The sequence below is a fragment of the Manis pentadactyla genome, chromosome 3 (genome assembly GCF_030020395.1).
Source record: "Manis pentadactyla isolate mManPen7 chromosome 3, mManPen7.hap1, whole genome shotgun sequence".
Lineage (NCBI taxonomy): Eukaryota > Metazoa > Chordata > Mammalia > Pholidota > Manidae > Manis > Manis pentadactyla.
The window spans coordinates 84438107-84462879 of record NC_080021.1 but is presented as its reverse complement, the minus strand read 5'-3'; the positions used below and the strand labels follow the sequence as shown (position 1 = coordinate 84462879).

Below are 24773 nucleotides of genomic sequence, written 5' to 3'. Positions count from 1 at the left end.
TCCTTAGAGGCTCTGGATGGAGCAATTATCATTAGCACTTTGTGGAGTCTAGGAGTCTAAATTCTCTTTATTCTCACAGGGGCAACCTGGAAGAACAGAGTCTACTCTGTGAATCCCACATGAGGGAAAGGTGGAGAGCGTGTCCCCAGGAGCAGTGCAATCATTTCCCCCCACTAGTTTCACCCCCACCCTGATTTGAAACAAATCCTAGAGACCATTCCCCCTCGCACCTTGGAGAGCCTCGCCCACAGATGGGACTGTGTTCCCATGCCTTGGGCTGAGAAGCACTGTGAGACAACCCCTGTTCTAAGGCTGTTCTCCCTTATCTACACTGTCTGGCACCTGGTTGACCCAGCCTTGGCTTTCTTCTAAGTGTTCTTTCATGTCTGGCAGTGGCTCTACTTTATGGCCTTGTGGTATCAGGCCACTCCTGTTCACAGACTCATTTGGCTGATCCCTTGGTACAGGCAACTCAGAAATGGATCATTTCTGATAAATATATGCATTTATATTCCTGTTTTGTTTTCTTTCTGACTGAAAATGACCAAATGAGACCAAGGGAGAATTAACAGAATTAAAAGCATCTTACTTTTGTGCTTGATACCATGATAAAATATACTTATAGAGGAAGACTCTATTGACAGAAGAAAAATGAATCACAAATGACTACGGCTAGAACAGGCTGGTTTGTAGTTCAGGTGCAGGCTAAACAGTCTTGATTTTAAAGGGACAGAACTAGGAAAGAACCTAAGAATTTGGAAACAAGGAAGTTGCAGTCACTTTATAAAACTAGTTAAAGAAAATCAACATATTAAATAGAAATTCATTTACAATAAATTACTATCTACATTACTTTTTCTCAAAACATTGGTAGACAATGTAATAGAAAATATTTCTCAACTAACATCATGTACCAGGGATACAACAGCGGTGAATAAGATAGATTTCTTGTTCTTAAAAAATTGACAGTATATCAAAAAGGCAAAACTATATATATGGCTAACTGAAGTGTTTTTGTTTTTGTTTTTAACAGTTGTTTCTTTTTTTAAGGTCTCTCTAACCAAACTATGAAGTTGATGTCAGGGAATCTGCTTTCTTTTGAATGGGTGGACAGATGAATGAATGAATAATCAAATAGCTATGATTCAAAGTAACAAGTGCTTTAAGACAGACAAGAAAAGAAGTTCTTTGGTACACAATGGAACAAAGTATTAGTCAGTCTGGGAGGTCATGGGGACCGTTCACAGGAGAGAGAACATTAGTCATCAGCCTTAGAGGATGAGTAAAAATCCTATATGAGAAAAATGAAAGAATTTTGCAGGGATAGACTGCACCAGACTTAAGGTTGAAGGAGAATTATATAAAAAGAAAAATAAGAAGTAGTGTTGGGCATTGCATTTCCTATAGAGAATGCAATGATGACAACACTGGAAGAGCAAACTGTGGAGGTGGGAGATCAGAAAAAAGTGCTTTCCCCTTGAAGAAGAAAATGAGCAATGAGAGATTACATAAGGAAAAAACCCCAAGATGAAAGGCAGTTAAGGAGAGGTTCACAGGCAAAGATGAACCCAGAAGGTATGTCTGCATATAGCAAGAGGTTAAATTTAGTTGTGCTTTGAGATGGGGGAGCAGTTGTGAATGCAGAGGCCAGCACTGAAAGCACTACACAGCAAAATGCTTCATTAGTTAAGGAGGCAGCAAGACCTCACATTTTAGCACTTCAAGATCACACAGCTCTTCTGATGGAACGTCCAAAACACACAGCTGCTATTGCCCCATTGTTCTTTAGGTGGACCAGTCAAATTCGAAGTGAAAATTTGCATTATGAGGAAAGAGTGAAAACTAAAGCACACCATGTTTGGTTGTAGGGAGTTGATTTTTAAACTCACCACAATACCTATTATACACAGTTTCATTCATTTCAGTTTGCACTTTAAGCAGGAAAAATACTGCAAGATGTGAGAAACATTGTTTGCAAACATATAATGTAATTGAAATGCGACTTCATGTGGTTATAGTTTACTTCAAAGATAACAGCAAGAAATGAAGAGCTCTGCCTGATGATTAAAGTTACTACATTCCTTTAAGGAGGATTGAGGAGAAACACAAAATAGTATTAAATAACTTTGTGTTGCATTAGAGCTGCTCAAGGGCACATTATGGTGACAAGATACTGCCCAAAGGAACAAATACACTGGGAAGTGTCTGGGCAAATGGGGAGGAATCTCAGCATACTGGTTACCAATGTGTGAGAGCGGTACCACTGTCATGTGACATAAGGAAATTGAGAGAGATTTTGGATTTTGTTTGATGTAATTATTTGTTTGAATAATTTAATACTCTGAGAACACACTCTAGATGACTACAGAGTCTTCTATGGAAGCATGTAAAATTGTGTTTAAAAAGCTCCCTTACATAAATTCTCTTCCCTTCCTGATGATATGTGAAAAATATTTAAGGAAGATTTAGCTGATTTCAAATACTCCCAAGAGGTCAAAACAAAGACTCAAAAATGACCAAAGTTTGTGCTTTGGGCTGCACTACCATTACAATTGTTTGTTCAGTAATTTGCTATTCTTCATCAAAGGGAAATGCAAAAAAGTCATTAACATTAACCCATGGACTCATAGACCAAGAAAATTCTGAAGAATCCAGACACTTGACTTATCTGCTAACCCACATGATTGAAAATTAGCAATGGAGAGAGAACTTTTCCAAGTAAGTACTGAAGTGTAAGCCATTGCTTCTCAACCTTTAATATGCATGCTTAAAGATCTTGTTATGGAGCAGGATCCATGGTCTGGATGGGCCTGAGAGTATGCATTTCTAGTAAGCACTAGAGGGCACAGACTGTGCTGACACTCTGAGTAGCCAGGCTCCAGGGTGACGCTTGATACCAGCTGGAAGTGATCTCTCCCTCTGAATGCTGCTAGCACTTTGCTCATAACACCCACAGTGACGTTATTACATAATTCCCTGGGTTTGTTACATCGATGCCATTAAATCTGCCTCCACCACAATACCTAGTATACACAGATACAGAAGAAGCGTTGAATGAACCCATATCAAAGGAAACATTCATTCCTAATCAAGAGTGGCAAATTTTGCTGTGTAAAAAGATTTATGTTACAAGAAAGAAAAGCTAAATGGATGGAAAAATTATCTCTGTGGGTGAGCTCTGCAAATTGAAAATCCACAGCAAAGTAAACCTTTGCATGTAGCCTGCAGTGGTTGACATTTTGTGACAGTTTTAGAAAATGCCTGATTTCTGGAGATGTTAATGCCTTAGATTTCTATAACCCATTGGTTGACATAGGCCGCTATCTTTGTGATAATATTTGAACATAGAAAAAAAAGGTAAAGAAAATAAAGCACAGTTTTTTGTTATTTTTTCTGAGAAACTGCACCAGATATTTATTTATTTATAAGCCCAATAGTATTTTTCTAAAACGCAGACAAAATAATTTATAATAGAACATACACAGTCAAGTTGGGGAGTGGCCCATTCCATGTAATCATTATGCATACATGGTGTGTGCACATTGGAAAACACATAGCCATTTAGTCTCCAAGTCAACATACTATGAAGGGGCAGAACCCCAGAGGTGGCCTGTTTCTAAATGCCTGTCACTGGCCTCAGGTGGACAGTAAGTGACACATACCTCCCACATGGCAAAATCAGTCCTCATGAAGTAAAAGACACACGAGAGCTCCCTGGGAGGGAGCTTGAGAGAGGGAAAGACAAACAGAAGGGACATATTTGTAATATCTCCAGATACCTTAACATGGACTTAAAATCACATAACCAATCCAGGGGAGAAAATCTAAAAGGAAAGGACAGTGGCCCCTTTATAAGTGGCAGTGAACAAAGATGTGCTGGGATTAATTTATAGGTCTGATATATGTCAACATGATTTATTAATTCACTGATAAAGTTTAGATTAACAATTCCCCAAAACGCAGATAGCAAAATGGATGCTGATGCTTCAGCAGGCCAATCAGCTGGAACGTGTGCCTGTGGTGGGTGTGGATGGCCAGGCACTGGGCGTGCATGGCCCGGGGCCTATACAAAGTCTCTTCTGTGAACCAAAAACTGCTCTAAAAAGTCAAGTCTGTTTTTTTAAAATAGGAATGCAAGGGGCTGCGGTAATGGAGGACAGCCCAGGGGCTGTGGTGGCCCACAGGCTTGGATTCCACACGGACCTCAGTTCTCCTCTGAAACAGTCACTTTTTAGTCAAAGACCAGGTATAAAGCACTTAACTCCCTAGAACTTGGTTCATGGGGTGACTGTGGATAAAGCTGCATGTCCTGACTAACCTGAGGCGTTGATGTATGGCTCCAATTAGACACTGCAACCTACTTGCAAGACACCTGTTGGAGGCCACTCAAAGTTACATGCTGTGACAGGCTATGCACATGCGTCAATGTGTGATAAGGATACAGACAATGGCTTTTTCTTGTTAAACACCTACCCTAGTAAGTACAGAACAGTAAACAAAATAATCTCTCTGGTATGATTAAATCATCTCACGCCTCAAAGTTGCGTGTTTAACGCGAGTCTCCACATTAGAAGGAGGTGTAGAGGAGGAGGATGGAGCAGAGGGGTGCACAGTGACTCCTGGGATACCCCCAGGTGGGTGCTTCTCTCCTTCTAAATTCTTTAAATCCTGGTTATCACCTTCTTCAGTTATGTACCTCACTTCCCCCAGCAAATGGCTTAGAGGAAAATGGGTTTCCTGTAAGGTTTTAGGCGTCTTAGATTCCGATTTATAGCTTTGGCCATAATATTCAGAAAGACACATTGCTGACATGAATATAGTATGTTATTAAATATCCAAAACCTGAACTGAGCCCTGCATGTGGAAATCATAGCAATGAAAAGGAAGAAGAGGATTTCTCTTTTCTTTTATCCAACCTTATGATCAGCACTATTATTTCCTTTAACCTGGATGATAGATTTATGAAAAACTTAATTTAGAAAAGAGTTTCTGTTCATTATATTTCTTTTAGTTGTCACCTCCAGAAATCTCTCTGCAACAGAGGTGCAATAAAATCATGACTATTAAAGGAAACTTTACTTACAAAAAAAAAAAAAAAGAACCTGGAAAAAAAACTATTAAGTAAAATGTTTAACTGATATAAAGACTGTAGAAAATGAAATTAGGTACAAGAAAAAAGAAAATGCCATTTAAATCTGTAAGTCACAAAAGTTTTTCACATGTCAAATATATGTTATTATTAAATTATAGCTTGTTGATTACTGAGCTCAAAAAAATTTAACATTTTAAAACTTAAAAGACAATTTTAAATAAGGTTTTAAGTGAAGGAGTAAATTATAGAAAATAAAGTAAAAAGAGACAACTAGATAAAAATTTTCATTACAAAACTTAAGCTAACAAATTGGTAAGCAGCAATAAGACCATGAAAGGACAGTGGGATTTGACTCTAATATATTTAAGAATCTTGAATTCATTTATGTCTCTAAGTATTCACATAGAAAAGCCATTTCAGAGGCTAGAATATATCTTCGTAATTAGAGGGAAGGGGCTGCATTGGTGTAAAACACTTTGCCAACGCATGAGACAATTACCAGTATTAGGAGCAATAGCATGAGGATCAGATTAAGGATAATAGAAATTAAAAAAAGAGCAGAGATAATACAATAGTCATGATTTAGAAAGACACAGGAAAGCCTTCTCGACACCACCTGTAACCTGAATTGTATTGGAGGAAAGACTGGAAATGCTAATAAGGAATATGATTAAAGGTGGGCCTGTGGTTATAAATTGCTTTTTTAATGGTGATGATAGTAGCTGACATAGAGTATAATAAGAAGATGAGAATGTCAGTATCAATTTTTATTAGTGTCATGAACAATATACGGTATATTTAAATCAGCTTCATTTGTATTAGTATTTTTGTAATAGCTCTAGAAGCAATAACATGTCCAATGCATTCTAAAAAGAAGAACTAAATAAAGTTGCCAATGCTTTCTACAAAATAGCCGTAACTTCTGCACTGTGGAAAATATGCTATATTTCTGAAGATACTCAGAATTTTGGAGCACAACAATCTGAGGAATAAAGTGGAGAAGCAATTGTAGCAAATGGATAAAGGTGTACAAAATTAAAAGACACCAAAAATATAACCTTCCATATAATGCAGAACTTTTTTCCAAGATTTATATAAAATGGTAATTAGGGTCTATATCTGGGATAACTTAAACCATTTAAGAAACGACTTGGGATCTGTTTAGCTCAAGCATAATGGTTCTGTTGAAAATAAGTAATTACAAAATTAACAATAATCGTATGGTAATTTTTATAAACTGGTTCTTATTATAGAAAAACAGGTGAATTAGTTTTGTATATGAATTTTCCCAGCAATTATCCCTGGCTTTCTGAGTTGGTCTAATGGCAAATTAGGTAAAATTGAATATGTCATAAAAACTAATTTTAGAGAATTAGGAGAAGAGGAAATATTATTTTTAATTAAAATATATTCCTTGTTTGACAGAAAACTAGGCTGTTAAAAAATAAACTATAAAAGTTAAAGTGTAGAATTTTAAAAATCCAGCTGCTAAGGACATGAACAATGAACTTCTTTAAAAAATATTTATGTTCTAGACGCTATTGGTTATATATGAGAGAAAACATAGATTGGTGACTGAGAAGCTGACCTCTGAGTCAGAAGTCTGGATTGTTTACTAGCTGTATAGTCCTGAGCTATTTATATAAATTATTTTCACTTCCTTCACCTGAAAATTGGAAATATCATGATTTCTAACTTAAAAGGTTATTGTGAGGATTAGAGACAATAAAGTGATAAAGAATGGTCAAGAGTGTGTGGTACACAATAAGACCTCAATAAGTATTAGTTTTATTAGAATGATTAATGCTAATAAGGTTCTTAAATAGTAATTTCTATTTCTCCAGAAAGGTTGCATTAAACTTTTTTTCCACCCACAGAATTGCTTCTCCTTGCTAATTCCTTCCTTTTCTCTATGAATTATGCATTTCTCCTTTGGTTGAAGCACACACTTATTCAAAATTCTCTTTTCTTTTTCAAGTTATTTTGCAGGACACATACCTTTAAGGCCCTTTCCCCACCTCTGAATGTTTTTGCTTCCCTAACAAGACTCCAACTGAACAGGTGTCCCATCAGGTGAGACCACCATGAGTTCCTGGGCCTCCTGTCTCTGCAGCAGACCACTAGGAAACCCTTGCCTGGTATGGCAAACCTCCCATGCACTTTGAGCCCTTTATCATTTTAAACTTCTTTTGATCATTCTACAGGGGACATAACGTTTCCAAACAGAGTAGGAATGTTAAATGAAGGCAGATGTAAAAAGCAAGAATTTAAATGAGCCAGACAATTTGGTCATTTAATCCTGTCCTAATGTGTAGATGTACTACAGGTTCTGCTCTATATCAAAGTAGTTAAACTGCTCAGTGATGAAATTGACAATGTAGGAAGGACAACAGATTCCCTACTAACAAATTTCCACAAACAGCATCAGATTGAAAGCTTATCCTCAGTTTTGATAGATGAATGTTCCACTAACAGGTGAACCAAAATGGTGACAAAATGAATCATGACACATGGAAATAACTAAGATAGCCCTTACTTCAGGAAACCACAGAACACAGTTGCCTTGAAAAATTAACCCTGTAAATTGTTAATGCCTACATTATAAATTTCAAGTGTTTCAGATGTTCTTACACGTACTCCAATTTTCAAACATTTCCATGATGAGAGAACATGTGTAGACCATTATTATCAGAAAGGTGAATGAGACAGTGGGTTTGGAAATTCCTGAGTTTGCAATAGCAAACCTAAAGAAGAGACAGGGACTCATCTTGTTCCTGAAACAATTTCTTTCAACAATATCACCAGTGCAGAAAATGTATCGTTGGCATGTGTTTCTTCTTAAAAATGTACTTAAAAAAAAAACTATACCTTGACAAAGATGCTGAAAGAACATCTAACTGGAATTTCTTCTGCAAAACCTACTATAGTGGAATTGTCATAATATTGCCTGAGGTGCATTCACAGTAGCTACAGTGGAAATGCATAGACACACCCAAAACCTATCAGTCACATTATCTTCAAATGTCTCCATTAAAAAGAAATAATTATGTGGTTACCTTATACAATTATCTAATTATTTAAAACAGAAAGTGGGAACTTAAGACTTGGGTTATCTATTAATTGGGCTCATGGGTGACAGCTCAGTTCTTTACTTACCATCAGTGCAAAAACAAACTGCATGCCAAGGGTACACACAGGCAGCACACAGAGAAATGTGAGGAATTACATTGCAGCAAAATGCTGTTGTGTTCTGTTATCAAAGTATTAGCTTTAATTGTTTTGAATCAATTATCAGTCATTTTTCCCTTTCTCTGCTTTTTTGGTGTATAGGCAGTGTGTGAAATAAGCCCACTGGCTTATTCCTCAGACTAAAACAGGGATTCTGAGGATTGAAAAATACAAAACATTCTAATAGTCAAAGACAATCGGTATTAGAAAAAGTAATGTGGGGCAAATCTTACTTGAGCTCCTGGAGTAGAGAATCCATTGGCACTGGTGACAAAAGGAGGAAAGAGAAAGAAAATCAGTTCATAATTTTGAAAACTGTGACTGAAACTTTTCACAATCCTGGAGATAAAGGCCAGTAAGTGGTTAGTACAGACCCCACTGAATTTCCCAAGCGGCAGATCAATCTTCTCTGGTTCTGGTACTTTGGAGATGAGTTATAGAAGACTATGATTGACCCTAAGGTCATGGGTTGGACTTTCTAAATACCTGTCTTTAGAGAGTCACTGAAAAATTACAGAAACACAAAGGACCTGAATTATTTATTTATTTATTTTTTAGGAGAGCAAGTGAGAAGCTTTTATTTAGAGATAAAGTGAGAGAACAGAGCTCCTGACTCATGCCAGGAGGAGACAAGAGAGTCCTGGGGTAGTGCGTTGTCTGGGGGTTTTATAGGTGGTTGAGAGACAAAAGGCTAGGGATGCACACCTGCTAAATGGTCCCAAAATGTTTATCCTTGAAGAGACATTAAGTTTCTTATTAGACGTCCTGGTTACTTACAAGAAAGTGACTACTCTGATTTCCTCCCAGGATAGCAGCTTCCTGGTCTGGAGGCATATCACTCAAGACTGCCTGCTTTGCTCCCAAGGTGGGCTGAGTTATTGTCTGTTTGTTAAAGAGTATGTTAAGAAACTTACTTTTTAACTAATTGGACTTTAAAATGTAATCTTATTTTCAAGATGGAGTCCTTCCTATTTTCTATGTTGTTTTGGGCTTGCTTGTTAAATTGCCCAGGTTGCAAATCCCTTGTTTAGGGCTGGAGGAAGAAAAGCAGCACCTGGGTAAAGTCAGAAAACTAAACTGGGCCCCCCAGCAGGTCAAAGCAAATCTCACAATGGGTTATCTTGCTTTGTATTTTCCAGAGACCCTCACCCTACTCTGTCTAAGCCCATGATTCCTGTCTCATTCCCCCCTCTACAGATGGGGACCCTAGCTGCTGCTAGGGGAAAGGGGGCAATGACTGCTCTGGCTGCTTCATGCTGAGAGAGGACACAGTAAAGGGTGCAGTTAGGTCTTCATCACTGGTCAGAAGAGTGAACACAAGTTTCTTATGGTTTTAAGTTCTAATTAAAACTACTTAAAATAATAAGGAAAACATCTCTGCATGTTGAAAAGACGTGCGTTTTGATAAGAGAAAGTATAAGGAATGGAAATGCATTTTATTAAGGGTAAAAGAAGGTAACTTTGTTCTAAAGTACAGCTGGTTATTTAAAGAGGGAGAACTGTGAATGTAAAAAAAGAAAGTTGTAGCAAGTTGTGGAAGAATTGATATGGTCACGTTATGTGAAATTAAAGCAAATGAGTCTTGATATCAAGTTCACAGCAAAATTAGAATTTTATTTTCTCTTTGTTAAAAGGACAAAGTTTTCTTAAACTATTAGTCTGCTCTTAATGTTGAAAGATTGCAAAGGGTTTTCGAATCGTTTTATCAAAGCAGTTTCTCATGCCTAAAATCTCAATAAGTTAAAGGGCACAAATTCCCCTTCTATGATGCTACAAAGAATTTAACTACCATTATAGCTCTACCTCAACTGAAAAATATGTCCAATGTGCCAATTCTCCATGCAAATAATCACAGATACGAAAGTTTTTTCAAAATCTGGGATGAATATATTTGGGTTACTCCAAAGGCAGAATGCTTAAATCAAAAGGCTCCCCTCTGCTGGTAGCAAAGAAACCATTCTAATAACCATTGCCCAAGCCTAAATATTCACTGATATTTAGGCTGACTTCCCAAAGACCACTGAATTACTTTTTATATCACTTTTACTATTTCTAGGAAATTTTTCAAAAGAACCCAAGTTCTAAGTTTACATTTTCATTGACACCAACAAAACTGGCAAAGTCTTACCAAATGAATATGTCCCAAGGTTTTGATCCATAAATATCATATGTATAGGCAGAGGAGGATAAGCTTCAGCCCTATCAATATCTCCATCCATTTAACAGTAAGAAACTTATAGAAAAAATAGCTTTGATTTTTCAGACTGAAATGATGGGAACTAAAAAAGTCCATGTTTATAAATACCTGCCTACACAAGGATAAGCAGCATATTGAGAATGACAACAGGTGGTTTTAAAGATTACTCATGCTCTGTGAGAAACAGTTGTTACATTTCTAGAACATTTTGGCTCTATTTAGGGTGTATGTGCATGTGCCAAAAGAAATTGGAGTCCAGGAAGAATTGCAAATTAAAAGACCCATGTTTTAAAAGTATGATGGCAGAATGTGCTTTCAGAAGCCAAAACAAGAGATTCATGTAATCCAAATACAGTTCCGAGTGGGCTGATATTTATGGCAGAGGTGAGCTTATCCTAAGTAACACTACAAACTATGTTTCTTAAATTCGCGTTCCACTGAGAATTTTGTTGCACAAAAGTTTCATGTTTGGAAATAGTGCATTCCAAATATGAGGTTATAATATGTGACTGCTTTGAAAATAAACTAAAACTGAAAAATAATAAGGTGTAAAACTTGTTTGGGTAAAGTTCCATACTTTGTACAGTGTTATTCTGTACTGTGGGTATCACAGCTCACAATAACCATGGTTACATTTTAACTGGAAAAAAAAATCAACCTGGGATTTATTAACAATTTTGGGCTCCTGGACTTTACTCAAAGAGAAATTATTTACCTTGACTACATATATAAATATAGCTAAGGAAAACTTTGCCCTTGATCAGCTACCTTCAACTGACTGTAAATCCAAACAATTGCACGAATGCTTTCTGACTCAGCTTTTCCTCAGCAGGGCTGACGTGAGACGAGAGGGGTGGGGAACAGTTATCTGGAGTGTTTTCAGAGGCCATGGTGAACCTACAGTTTTCCATTTAGAATTAAGGGTCACAAAAATATAGCTAATTATAATAAAAGTTATTTTCCTTAAGGGGTATTATTGCCAGTCAATCCTGTTTTCCAGATGTTTAGATCATCAAGGGCCTGTTTATATTTCAATATTACATTACCATCTGTTGGTTACAAAAAGAGAAGGATAACCAGCAAGTCAAACCTTTCAAACATTACTTTGCAGAGCTGCTGTAAATTCCCGGCAGGGACAGTCAAAAAACAAACATCATCGTTTTACTTGAACTCAGTTTAGATTGGGAGCCACTAAACCAGGTAACATAAAAATGAAAACCTGCTTTGGCAGTAAACTACCAATTCGGTCTTTTCCCTTGGCCTTTAAAGGTCACTTCAATAATCTGAAGGTCTCCATGAAGCATTCTTCCCTTGCTGACCCTTATGTTGTTTAGCATGATGTTTAAACCCACTCATGACTGCATTTTGTAAAAATTGGCATCATCCATCATTTGGACTTTCCTGAGTCTTTTAACTACTGGTTCATGATATTTTGCCTCTCAATGCCAAGATCCAGTGTCCTAGCTTGATTGAAAAAAAGAAGGCTGAGCAAGTTGTAATCATTCAGACTACACATTAGGGACCGAGCCTTGGAACTCCCATATTTCATGGTGTTGTGGGCACGGTGTCGTGTAACCTGCTTGCTAACTCACCCTTGGTTCCTTTAGAGCGAGTACGCAGCGTTTTATCTTCAGCCTCTGCATCCATCTGTAACATGAACACAAAGTCCTGAGGTTATTCCTTTGACATTGGCCAAAATATGAACGCATGTCATTAGAAGTTCTGAAGGTCATGCTGAAAACCAGAGTAGTCTTCCAAGCCCTTGAAGAGCATTCTGACTCTGCAGGGACAGAGCCAAAACTGCCCTCCTACCCTAGAAGTTTGGCAAATATGTGGACAGATGCTGGAACCAGAGCGAATAGTGACAGCAGGGCAGGTGTCCTTGTACCTAAGTGTTCGATTCAAACTCGTCTGGCATTACAAAGACAGAAAACGAGGATTGTCTGATTCAGTGGTTGTGAAAGAGGCAAAACCTCAAATGCCAAACATAAAGGTTTCAGACTAATTTTCTGAACCTGGACTCTTTTGCAGGTCTATAGCCTTTCTGAGACATACCTCTTCCTAAGTTAGGAAAAAATAACTCCCTGTGTAAAAAAACAACATGAAGACAAACCCCTGAAATGGTTACATTTCAAAATATCACTGGAAACGTTGATCATCAACAGTGACATGCATTTATTCCCAGAATTCCAGAATAAATGTTGGTCATAGTCATCGAAATATACAAGGAAAATGAAATTTGAGTGTTATGTGCCAATGTCAAATTCCCTAAAACATCATTACTAAATATTTTAAATGTAATCAAATGAAGTACTGATGGATGCAAAGACTTTTAAAAGCCTGTGGTTTTTGTCACATGGGATAGATGCTGACCTGACTACACTCATGCATTTCACTAGAACCCTCTGATCACCTCTTAGTTTAATTCACTTTTACACATTATCAGAAGGAATTTGTGAATCGAAAGAAGTTATTTTGCTTGCTGAAAATCAGAGGCAGGCAGAAGGTGCTCTCTGTGGCTCCCATCCTTAAATCCTGACACAGGCGTGGATGCCGTGTGACTGCTATGGTAATAGGAGACGCATCTCTGCTCTCCGAGGCTGAGTTGTGATTGAAGGCACTGACCTGCCATAGACTTATAATAGGGGAGCAGGTGTGGCAATGATGGACTTTAATTTCCTTTAATAAACCTTTTATGGGCCACACTTTTACTGCCATTCGACGCTCTCCAAGGTCCTGCACATAATAGGTTCATTACTTTTGATTACTATAGTCTATTGAGACAAACAACTCCAGAACACACTATATATTATGTTCAGTTAAACCAATATAGACTATTTATCCATTGTGCATTTTTTCACCTGCAACACTACAGACAAAATTAACGACGGCTCTCGTAAGCTAAAACTATTAAAACCACCAGTAGTCTTTTATCATCATTTCATAATAAACACACCAATCATTGAACTGTTTTTAAAATTAGCAAACAAAAAGTGTTCACTGCTTTTGCTGAGCAGCAGTTGCTTTAGTCTAAATAAAATGGTTCGTTGTTATGAATATTTTAGAATTACATAATAAGGGGAAACAACAATAAAACCGAGGTGATATTTTCTCCTCTAGCTTTTCCTTCTTTTAAAATCATGTTTTTATGACAGATGTGATGCTGCCTAGGATTAAAGCAGCTTGGTTTACTTAGGGTGGTGAGCACTGTGTCGTGAAATCCTCCTCCTTCCTGAGCATCTCTGTTGCATATTAAGTGGCTCAACTCCTGCAAACTCCCCTCCACACACTAAATGAATAACTTGGTTAAGAGAGATCAGTATCATGAGGGTTAAAATTATGAGAACCATTACCCGTTTCTGAGGAAGCTACTCCCATGAGTGAGCATCAACTCAGGACGAGTGTAATGTTATCCTGTCCACAGGTGCTGTTAGCTCTACCCTCCTACCCGGAACAATTCCCCCAAAAGGGAAGTGAAGGTCGAACTCCAGGAGTTTCTTTACCAAAACTGAAACACAGGTTGCCAAGAGTGCCAGCAGGCATATATAAAGGTTTTAGAAACCTACTTAAACATAACCTTCTTTACAACAGCTTTAAGACTAATTCTATTTTGCAATTCAGCTATCCCGTTGGACCTGACCAGTCTGTCACCACTCCCTGCAGTCGCCTCCCCATTAAAGTCATTGGAAAGAATGTGTAAATATTCATGGACTTCTGCTTGATTGTGTTTGGAATGCTAGCCTAATAAATATATCTTGTGGAGCTATTGTTCTCTTGTTAGTGTAGCATATATATCCTATATAAACATTTTAAGAACTGCCAACTCACTCAAAAAGCTAAGTTTCCAAATTTAACTTGGGCCAAGTTGCGGGAGCGAAATGGATCAAGACCATAAACACAACCCATCTATTTCACTATCTCTCTCTCTTTCACACCTGAAGAACAATAAAAGTTACTAAGTTCAGTGTCTAGTCATGTTTTCTGGCCCTTGGGAAATAAAGAACATCAGAGACCTAAAGCACATGTGCTTTTCTTCTTGTGGTGGAAGGTTTTAACATTATGAGGTGGCTCCCTCTCCTGATAGGTGTCAACTTGAAAATAGACTTTGTTCTCTAAGGTCTTTTATGTGGAATTAGAAATTTCTCAGTATTCTTCATATGGATTATTCCAATGGACTTTAATAAATTGCCAATGGGTAGAGTTAATTTTTGTAACATCAAACCTCATATTCAGTGGATACCATGTTCTGGTAATGGTTCATGAAAGGTGAAAATAAATTTCTACCTCAAAGCATATGTTGAGACCTGGGGGGAGGTGAAGAGGGATGGCAGAGAGGGTGATGGTTACCATCCTTTCAAATTCTCCCAGTTACAGCAGAAGCACATGATTATAGTATGAGTCAGGATGCTGACCTAACTAGCATGAGCTGTAATCTTAAAAACTGCACTTCTCATTGGGAACATTGTTTGTTTGTTTTTTCTTTCAGAAAAGGAGACTTGATCATCTTTACTGTTTAAGTTCTAAAGGCTATTGACAATCTGCAATTAAATATGTAAAACTTAATGAACAATTTCTTTTCTTAAAACAGAGACTTGATTTCCTAACAAGCTGCACTTCTCCAGGTTTATTAGGGCTTTTATCTGCACCATTCCATTCCTTATGGATGGGAACAAGGTATTTTCTGAGATTCCTATAATGGGTTCTTATGGCTTTGACAATCTACTTCTCAATAGTGATAAAATATTAAAGGTAGGCTTTGCTACTTTTATTTTTCCTGATCTGAACCTACATTAAGAAAAGTTCATTTAACCTATAAGTATAGGTATGCTATGTTTAATAGTTATATATAGAGAAGAAGAAAAGTGGTTCCTGCTTAGCATCTAATTCATAATAAAGCCATGAAGAAAAATTTATAACACTTCACTCCCCAGTTTTCTGGTGAGAGGCATTAATACAAGGAGAAACAACAGGAGGGAAAGAAATGTTTAAAATTTATTTAAAATATCTTTAATGTTTAATTCCTTTCAAAGAAGGAAAACTTGGAGGACAGACATGCCAGAACCAACAGTGAAATAAGCAGACAGGCAATGAAGAAGAAAAATGCTCATAAAATAAAATTTAACTACTTAGCAGAATTTGGAAAGCTCTAATTTCTACCTTTATATACTTACATACCTGAATACAGGTGTACAAAGTAATTTCCTAGTGACTATACTTTTCTCACTGGCACTCACATTGGAGCATTCGGCAGTTCTGTCCCACCCAGTGCACAGATCTGGACCGGCCTTGGGCCCAGGAAGGAACTCAGGGATTGTGCTGTGGTGGGAGGAGGAGCTTCAAGGAGTAGGACACAGAACTCAAGGACTCAGTTTTGCTTTCGTTCACACACGTAAATTGCTGTTATAGGAGGAAACTTGGTTTTCTTTGTTTTTTCACTTAACACCCTATTTTAACCAAATGCTAAAAGGAAAATTTATCCAAGCAAATATTTAATTGCTTCTTAAAAATTGGGTAAAAAAAAATTTCTTGATGATGTTGAAGTTTTATTTTCCATTCAACAAAACCCTAGACACTGATTCCTCAGCATAAATTGATAAGTAATCTTGAGTTTCTTAATATCAGTAGAAAAAGCCATGATGATAACATTGTGAGGATACTTTCTCAGAATGCTTGTACAATTAATACTGTCTACTTATACATAATCTCACACCAGTAGCTACTTTTGAGAAGTCTCTCACACACAATTTGCAATAATTTCCACTTTTAACAAGATTTCACTGTGCTCCTCTCCTGACGGTTTAGAGCTGGCAATGCAGTTTTAAATGTTGGGACACATTACTTGTGTTCATGTAATCCTGGGGACCTCATGATATGGTGAGAGGAAGTTCTTGGCTACATCCTCTCCACAAGGAGCCCTTTATTCTGAGTGGAGTCTTCCTTTACAAAAAAAAAAATCAGTTTAAAAAAAAATAACAACGAGAAACTCAGGAAGTTGGAAAGGCTAACCCAGAAAATGAAACAACTGAATGATGAAAGTACTTGGGATGAAATTTGCCCAGATTGAAGGACAAAGAACCTATAATGAGAGCCCTTTCTTTTGTGACTCTGGCATCATCATTTTGTCTTAAACACAGCCTTCTATCAGCCTAAACTGCAGCAAAGGATCCTTCCCCATTACACAGGAAGGGATAGATAAACGTGTTGTGATACTCACTGAGGCATACTGAAGTAGAAGGTCATGTATGTGTCCTCCCTGTTCTTGCCCTTTCTGTAATTTTCTGGTTTTCATTTCATACATTTATTAATTGCTCAGAAAAAGTAGTTTAGAGAATAAACTTTTTAAAAATGTAAACTAATAGAAACAAGGCTTTTTACATCATCTGTGATGTCATATTAATACTTCCTGAACCTTTTCTGAATCCTTTATTTTAACATGAAAATTTTCTGAATCCTTTATTTAGGACACCCAATCCCTGATTTCACCCCTCTGTTCTTGTATGTCCCTAATCATACTGTGTTTGAGTCTGTAGGGAAAGCTGGAGAATTGAGTGATGTGTACTCTTCAAATTTATGACATCCCACTGCCCCCTTCTCCCCATCCACCCCAACAGACACCACACCTAAAGGAAGAAGCAGGTTCAGTTCACCATCAGATGAAGTACACATCTCTGGGAAATTGCTTTTCTGTACACACAGTCCCCACAGATGAGGCAATTTCCAAGGGGAATTCTAGAGTCATTCAGAAATGCACCGCAATAGAAAAAGCCTCATTTGAGACAACCTGGGTTGCTTAATGAGGAGACTGACCTATTTTGATTCTTATCTCTCCTTTCTGAGTTATCACAGCCATTGTATACTTCATCCTGTAACTTTGTACAACTGGCAATGCTGAATATAAACCAAAGCCATATGTTTGTGTCTTTTTGCCAAACAACTCCAGCAAATAGTTCTATTATTCCCTTAGGTAGCCTATGTGTGCCAAGGATTTCTATTAGATGCCGTGCCATGGCCTCTGAGTCACAGCTTTGTGACATAGGGGGGCGATTGCCAGCTTTATGTTTGAAGAGACATTTTTGTGTTTTTTAAATATGCAATGCTGAAAGATAACTCAGAGTAAGTAACACCCTAAAAGGGCCTTAAAAATTTTTTCTTGCTGATATTTTGAGATGCATTTGTTGCAAAATAAGTAGTTGTCAGAAAACAAGCTCTTTCATATAGGGATAATTTATTATAAATAGATTTTATGAAGGACAATGCAATTCCTTACTTTTCAGTGTTGGTAGAAATTAACTCTAGATGTCATCTAATCTGCTTTTAAAAACATTCTTTTATAATATCTCACTTATTTACTCTTAATCCTTAAGTAAACTAATTTCTAATGCAAATGGATTCATATTAGATTTTAAAAACTTTTAATACTGAATCTTTCTTATAGGGAAAATGTGTGTGAACACATAACACACATACTAATCAATATGCAAAATGATTTGTAAGCTCAGAGGACATCACCTGCTTAATATTTTCAATTATTAAAGCGACCATGCCTCTGACAAAAAAAAAAATTCTAAATTTGGCACTAACAACTTCTTTCAAAGCAAATCCACAGAGATGAAGCACTGCTATAGAAGGGATTCTTTATATGAATGCTTTGATTGGATCCAGTTTATTTCAATGTATTCTGCTTTTTAATAAACAATGCTGTCTTACCTCTTTTTCTCCAAGTAACTTTAATTCCAACTTGGCTCTCCCTGCTCCGTCAAAGTGACTAAATGTCTTTGTCCACTTCAGTGAGAAATCCTGAAATTCATTCTGTTAAAATAAAATATAGAAGGAGCACATATCAGGTAGAACAAATTAAATAGAAGATCAATAATAAACACTGAAGTGACCAATAAATGATGCATGAACACTTTTAGCTGTAATTTGGTCTATAAACAGAATGAAAATCTATATACTACATATCAGGGGGAACAAGATGTTTAAAGGTAACTCAAGTTCATTTTTGTCATCAATACCAAACTATATATATTATGTCTTCAATTTAACAGAGAAATTGGATAAGAGGGGCTCACACTTATCACTGTTACTTTTACTTTTAGCCATCAAAAGAAAAAGTTCAGATGAGATTTAGGATGTGCTCCTCTCAAGAAGTAATGAAAGACAGATTCAAAGCTCATCCTTTTCTCACTGAGGGCTCCCTTAATGAGGCTGTCATAAAATGCTGCTAATGCTGTTCGCCAATATTTTAACCTGTTTTCCATGGAAACAATTTGCCCTTGGCTGCTTCACCTCTGTTTGGTCCCAGGGATGGGAAGAGAATCTATGTTCAGTCCATTTGGCCCTTGAGAGAAAACTCAGAAACTCAGGGTACTAACTCAGCAGGCTAGAAGGGGCTATTTGTACACAAATCACATGTATCAACACACATTTAAAATGCTGGTATTTTAACACACCCACCGCACCAACCTTCCTTGCAGAAGATTTCTGTCGTCCTGTATTTTACCCTTTGCAGTAGATTAAGTGCCTGGTTTTTTAACCATAGATTTCTGTATCGCTTTGCTTGTAAGCTTTGACGAGACATTAAGCAGATGCTTCTTCAACTCAAGTCAGCCACTGTGGTTCCTGGGGAAAACAGGGATAAAACTCTCTCAAGTGATAGAGCAGATCACCACACATGATGGAAGAATGGAAAGCAGTTGCAGGAGCTTGGGAATTCTTAGTGTGTGTTTGATTGCAACTTTAAAAAAGAAAAAGGAAAAGAAAGGCTTTCTCTACAAACATGTTTGGCTTATTCTGTTTCACCCTCAGTTCAGAAAGAGTTCTGAAGCTTCCCACCTGCCTATTCCCTTTTGTTTGCCCTACTCTAACCTAAAACAAAAGATCCCAGAACACAGTCACACTGGTGAGCAAAGCTCTTTCTAAATCCTGAAAGTAATGGCTTTCTGTCTAATGCCCTATCGTGTTATGTATTTATTAGCAATACATTTTCCATTTATTTTCTCAAAGATTGCCAATAAAGAACTGAATCACATAAGGGAGTAGCTGTAAACCCTCTGAGTTCCCTAATGTCAAACTCATTAGCATCCGAATAAGCACACAGCAGAGCATCGTCTGCACAATTGCCATTTTTTACTACTTTTAATAGCGTTTCTCCAAGGGCTCATTTTCAACTTTCTTCAGTGGTTAGTTGGTTCTCAAGGGAAAAGGCGCTTCCTGACGCTGGCAGCTTCCACTCAACAACCCGGCCGTTTGCTGTCAGATGCATCAGCCCTCCGCCCCGGCCCCATCTGCTGGCCCTCCCCTCCCTGGGGAGCGGAGTTAAGGAAGCACAGCTGAGGTCGACTTGGAGGCGTGCACGGAGGGCGCCCACAGAATATAGGTTCAGAAACAGGATTTGACACAAAATGCTCCATAAGTCCAGGTACACCAAAAGACAAATGGGAATGGTGGCCCGCGGAAGGCGCCCCACGGCACGCGTCTAGCATTAGTTAACTCCACCCACCGTTTTTGGGAAACACTCTGGACTGATCCCCAAAGGAATCTTGTACCCAAATCAGTTCTTTCCGCCGCCTGCCTGTGCCCTGTTGTTGTATCAGGGATAGACCTTTAAAACCCCATTTCATTCACTGCCATACTTTAATCTCTTTTGCTGATCTTAAACCATTTTATAGAACTTAAGGACATACTAAAATACTCACAGAAAATAACACGTTGTGGAAGACAGTTAACCTAAGACTTGGAATCTTGACCACATTCCCACCACTTGCAACTGTTAGTTCTATAATACACCCACCAGGATGAACACTTTTTCACTGAAGCTCATATTTTTATGAAACCACAGTCTTAGAAGATGAAAGTCTATGACATCCAAGGTGTTAGTCCCCTAATGGGCTACACCATCCTTAAGTGTGCTGTCTAATTAAGACATGGCTTTACTTGTTAAATGAAGTCATCACACAATACTCCATTCGTCTACTTTACTAGATGCCAATAACTGGGGACTCTGTCTTCACAGCGGCTTCATGGGTGAGAACCTGATCGGGAGAAAGGCCTTTAACCTTGCGATACAGTGTAACAAATCTGCTCTTATGAAGTTCTGTTTTATTGGGGGAGGGGAATGACCTGGAGTGACATGATGTATATGTCAATGGTCTCTTATGCCTCAAAAACCCACAACATTAAAACTATGCTAAACTTCAAACTAAAAGTGAAAAATTTGATGAACTCAAATAAATTGAATATGAAATGTGGTAGCCCTGTAGCCCTGTGATAACTAACAAGAGCTCACCACAACCATCAGTTTCTTTTTGGAGTTTGCTTACCAGATGCTGTATTTCAGTCGGGATGGAAGTACACGGCAGGTCTTCTCAGAAGTTTGTAATGTTAAATGCAAGATCCAAAGACCACTCTCCGATTTAGTTTCTTAATGAGTAAAATAAAAATAGAAGAGTGCCAGCATATTTACCTAACATTGCTATATTTTGAGGTCCTGTCTCTGTAATTTCTAAGAACATTCATCTCTAACCTGTCCTCTAACTTGAATATTGTCACCAATTGTTAATTAGTTGGCATGATGAAAAATGGGGTTTATCCTCACTGGACTTATTTCTATAAATGGTAAAGCCAAGTCCTTTACAGTTCTAAGTTTCCAGGTTTCTTTTTATATTAATCAGCACCATCACTTAAGTTAGAGTAAAATTTTGTACAAACTTTAATGATACCTTTACCTAGATAGGTAATTGAATTCTTCATTTTTCCATTTGCCATGTTACTCCATTAAATTTCTAATGAAAACTCAAGTCCCTATTTTGGACTTTCTAATCGATAAGCTATAGAATTGTTTTTTTTTCATCATAGCAAGAGATTTTATATTTAGAAATTGATGCACAGAAATTATGTTAGCAACTGCCACTTGATATTTAGGTCCATCAAAGATGACTTTCTTTTAAATTTGGTATCCCCAATTAATTATTTGCCTTAAAGATCATTGTGTCTGATATTAATTTGCACACTGGTTTTCTTTAATAAGAGTTTGGTGTATATTTTACAACTTTTTACTTTCAACCTTTCTGTATTCTCGGGTTTTATGTGTGTCTTTTGTAAACATAACATAGCTAAAATTGTTTATTGAAAAATAAAAAAGATGACTTTCTTTTGCTTATCTTTCCAGGTTGATATTAGGGGATAGGCTTCATTGGCTATAGGAAATGAGGAGTAGTGAGTTTCATTTAAGTTGTTTTAGGCAAAGGAAAACATTGCTTATGGCCACAAGCTTCTACATTTACCATCAGCCCATAATTAGACACCTGATCACAACTGTAGTAGAAAAAAGAGCTTCATCAAAACTGAAATTACTCTGCAGGAAAGACAGCCCCCATTGCAAAGGAAGTCAGCGGCACCACTTACTTTTAGGAGCAATGCTTTGGATTTTAAATCATTGCATATTCAACAAGATGATTTCTTTGATATTAGCAACCAAATTGATTTTCATGTTCCATTTTGAACCTTTTTTCCTTCACTGAGTGATCACTGAAGTTCAAATATTATAAAAAATTATTATTCAGTAGTTTGTCATTTTAAAAGAAGAATAAAAATAAGATTTGTCAATGTACAAAATTTCCATTGATGGACTTAATTGATTTTTACTGGTTTTCTTAGCTTTTTGAAATCTCTGTCCTATAGAATCTTTCAAGGAAATTTAAGTACAAGGTGTTCTATGGCAACTCTGACCTCCTCCCAGAAAATGCAATGTTTGCTTTGCAAATTGCTGAAGTCATACAGAGCATCAAAATAACTTCTGCTTTCCACTGTGACAGATATTTAATAATTGTATTTGTCCTTCCCATACCTGTAGAAATAAAACACAGGCCTCTTCTCCTTATGCTCTGAAGCAGTGTCAACAACTTGCTCAAGACCTTTATATCTCTCTGCAAGAGGTTTTAACTTTCACCTGATTTAAGTAACAAAATAGCCCTCAAAGATACTTAAGTCCTCCCTGCAATTAACATAACTGCATTTAGATGCCATTCATGACTGGTAATTCCAACACCTTGTGGGAAAAAAAAAAGTTGCATGCCGTAAACATTATAAACATATTCAAATAAGCTTAACACAATCTGCCATGCTTATTTCTGCCTAGATCATGGACCAGCGAAATGGTTAATGCAAATGGATTTATAATTTGCTTTGGGGGGCCAGTTTCTTCTCCTTATTTATTAGCCCAGCTGATGGGGCAGATTTGATGAGGCACTTCTGGAATAATTGAGTCATCACACAAAGAAGGCTGCTAGCATTCAGAGTGGTTTTATCAGCAGCAAGCAGGCCTGATTACTGACAATTACACTCTGATCCGGTGATGGAGGAGAAAGAGCCAACGAGTGGGAAATGTCCGTGTTTCTATCCAGGAATAATTTCTACATTCATTTTACATGCTAAGTGTTTCCTATCTCTGCATAATAAACTGTAAACAGGAATAGATGGCACAATGTCCCTTAATATTTCCTGGTAATGAAGACACAAATGTACAGTGAGTGCTGATAAATATAGATGAAACATAAGCTATTCTCCTAGTCTGTATTGTTACCTTTAAAACAAATGCATTTTTGTGGTAAAAGCATAATCATAGCTAATGCAAAAAAATGACAGAAGATTGAAACTGTCCTTGTAACTACATAGAAACTTTGTAAAAGTCCTGTTAATCACTGCTGCTTTAAAGGCTCAGGAACTGAAGGTGAGATACTAGAAACCACATCATTTTGTTTCTCAACAGTCATCTGTGAAGAACTCCCTGGATTAGACACAGCAGAGAATAACACCAAAAATGACCTCCATTAACACTCAGAGAGAGGACATCTCAACGCTAAACTGAGAAACAATGAAGCTGGCACAGGAGACATCTTCGCCAGCATAGATTTCCATTTCCCTTCCATCAGGCCTTGAACAAAATGTTGATCAGGAATAACAAAGTTAGACCTAAGACTGCATGATATAGCACCTGGAGCAAGGCAGTGCTGTCTTTAGAGTGGCATTTTTAACCACTTGTTCATCACATGGTTTATTAACAAAATACTAGGAGCAAAAATGCTTCTCACAGAGATACCTTATTGAACTAGCTTTCCCTCTGACTTAAAAATCTGATTTGAAATGCCCAGATAAAGGGAATGTTCAGATTTCTTAAAGTGCCACTATACATTTTAGAGGAAAAAAATGTTAATTTCCTGTAATACCAAGAGTTTCCTCTTTAAAAAGTCAGTCAGGTGTGTAACTCTGCATAATGAACCTGCTTGGGTCTCTTTGCTTAATCTTTTCTGGAAAGCCCCTTTCTGGCTGCCAAAGAAAAGTTACCTCTGTTCTCTGGTGGTAACTATGGAAACTCTGGTTTATTAAACTAATCACTTAACTTCAAGGTTTGTGTTGTAACTAACTGTGCTATTTTGAGTAAACCTTTGCTGAACAATCTTATAATGTCAAAACCCTTTTAATAAAGTTCAAAAAGTTGATTCAAAAATGAGGCTTTTTATTATATACAGAGAATTTTCTTTATTTAAGCTATTTTGTTATATAGTTACACAATATGCTTGATATCCAGAGACACCTCTTTTCCTTATCCCTTTTTAAGAATGTTTCTAGAATATTTTTCAACAAGTCTGCTGTTCTTCCCAACAGGAGCTGTTTTTTCATGAAAATCTTCACCATATTCTGTAAATTTGAATCCAGCTTAAAAAAGTCATTTATCTTCATTATCTCACTATGAAATATGGAATGGGGAGAATCTACTGAAATTACAAAGATGACATGATTTTCAATTGCTGAGGCCAATAGGGCACTGGAATTTTGCAGAATGATCCTTGGATTTTTTTCTCACTACAGTGTCAATTTAATATAGATTCTTGTAATATAAGTATCTTTCTCCTCAAAAAATTGCTTATTATTGGTTTAATATACATTTGGTAGGCACTAATCGTGTGTATTGCTCCATGCTAGACAGTGGGCATAAAAAGATGCATAAAGTATGATTCTTATCCTAAAAAGTAGAAACCAGCAAATTGAGGATTCCAAGATCTGGAAACTATGGTCACAGAAGGAGGTCGAAGGAGCAATGGAGGTGTGCAAGCTTAGACCAGACTGGAAACACTTCCAGAAGATGATGGTTCCTGTAGAATTCATCCCCAGAGAGATTCAGAGGACTTTGACTAAAATAAATAAACGTCCCCAAAGACCAACTGAAAAGACACAAATAGTTTAAGTTGTACTTGG

At 37.2% G+C, this 24773-nt stretch overlaps 1 protein-coding gene across 3 annotated transcripts in view; it reads right to left on the bottom strand.

Annotated features, from left to right (window-relative positions):
* LOC118908909 (suppression of tumorigenicity 18 protein) overlaps window positions 1-18309 on the bottom strand; it is a 111636-nt gene extending 93327 nt beyond the window's left edge. For all 3 annotated transcript variants that reach the window (XM_036878930.2, XM_036878932.2, XM_036878931.2), the window contains exons 1-3: window positions 18225-18309; window positions 12110-12164; window positions 8554-8584 (exon numbers count right to left, since the gene is read on the bottom strand). In XM_036878930.2, coding sequence (XP_036734825.1) covers window positions 8554-8584; window positions 12110-12164 — 86 coding nt within the window. In that variant the 5' untranslated portion in view covers window positions 18225-18309. The remainder of the gene's footprint in view (window positions 1-8553; window positions 8585-12109; window positions 12165-18224) is intronic.
* Between the last annotated feature and the right edge of the window lie 6464 nt (window positions 18310-24773).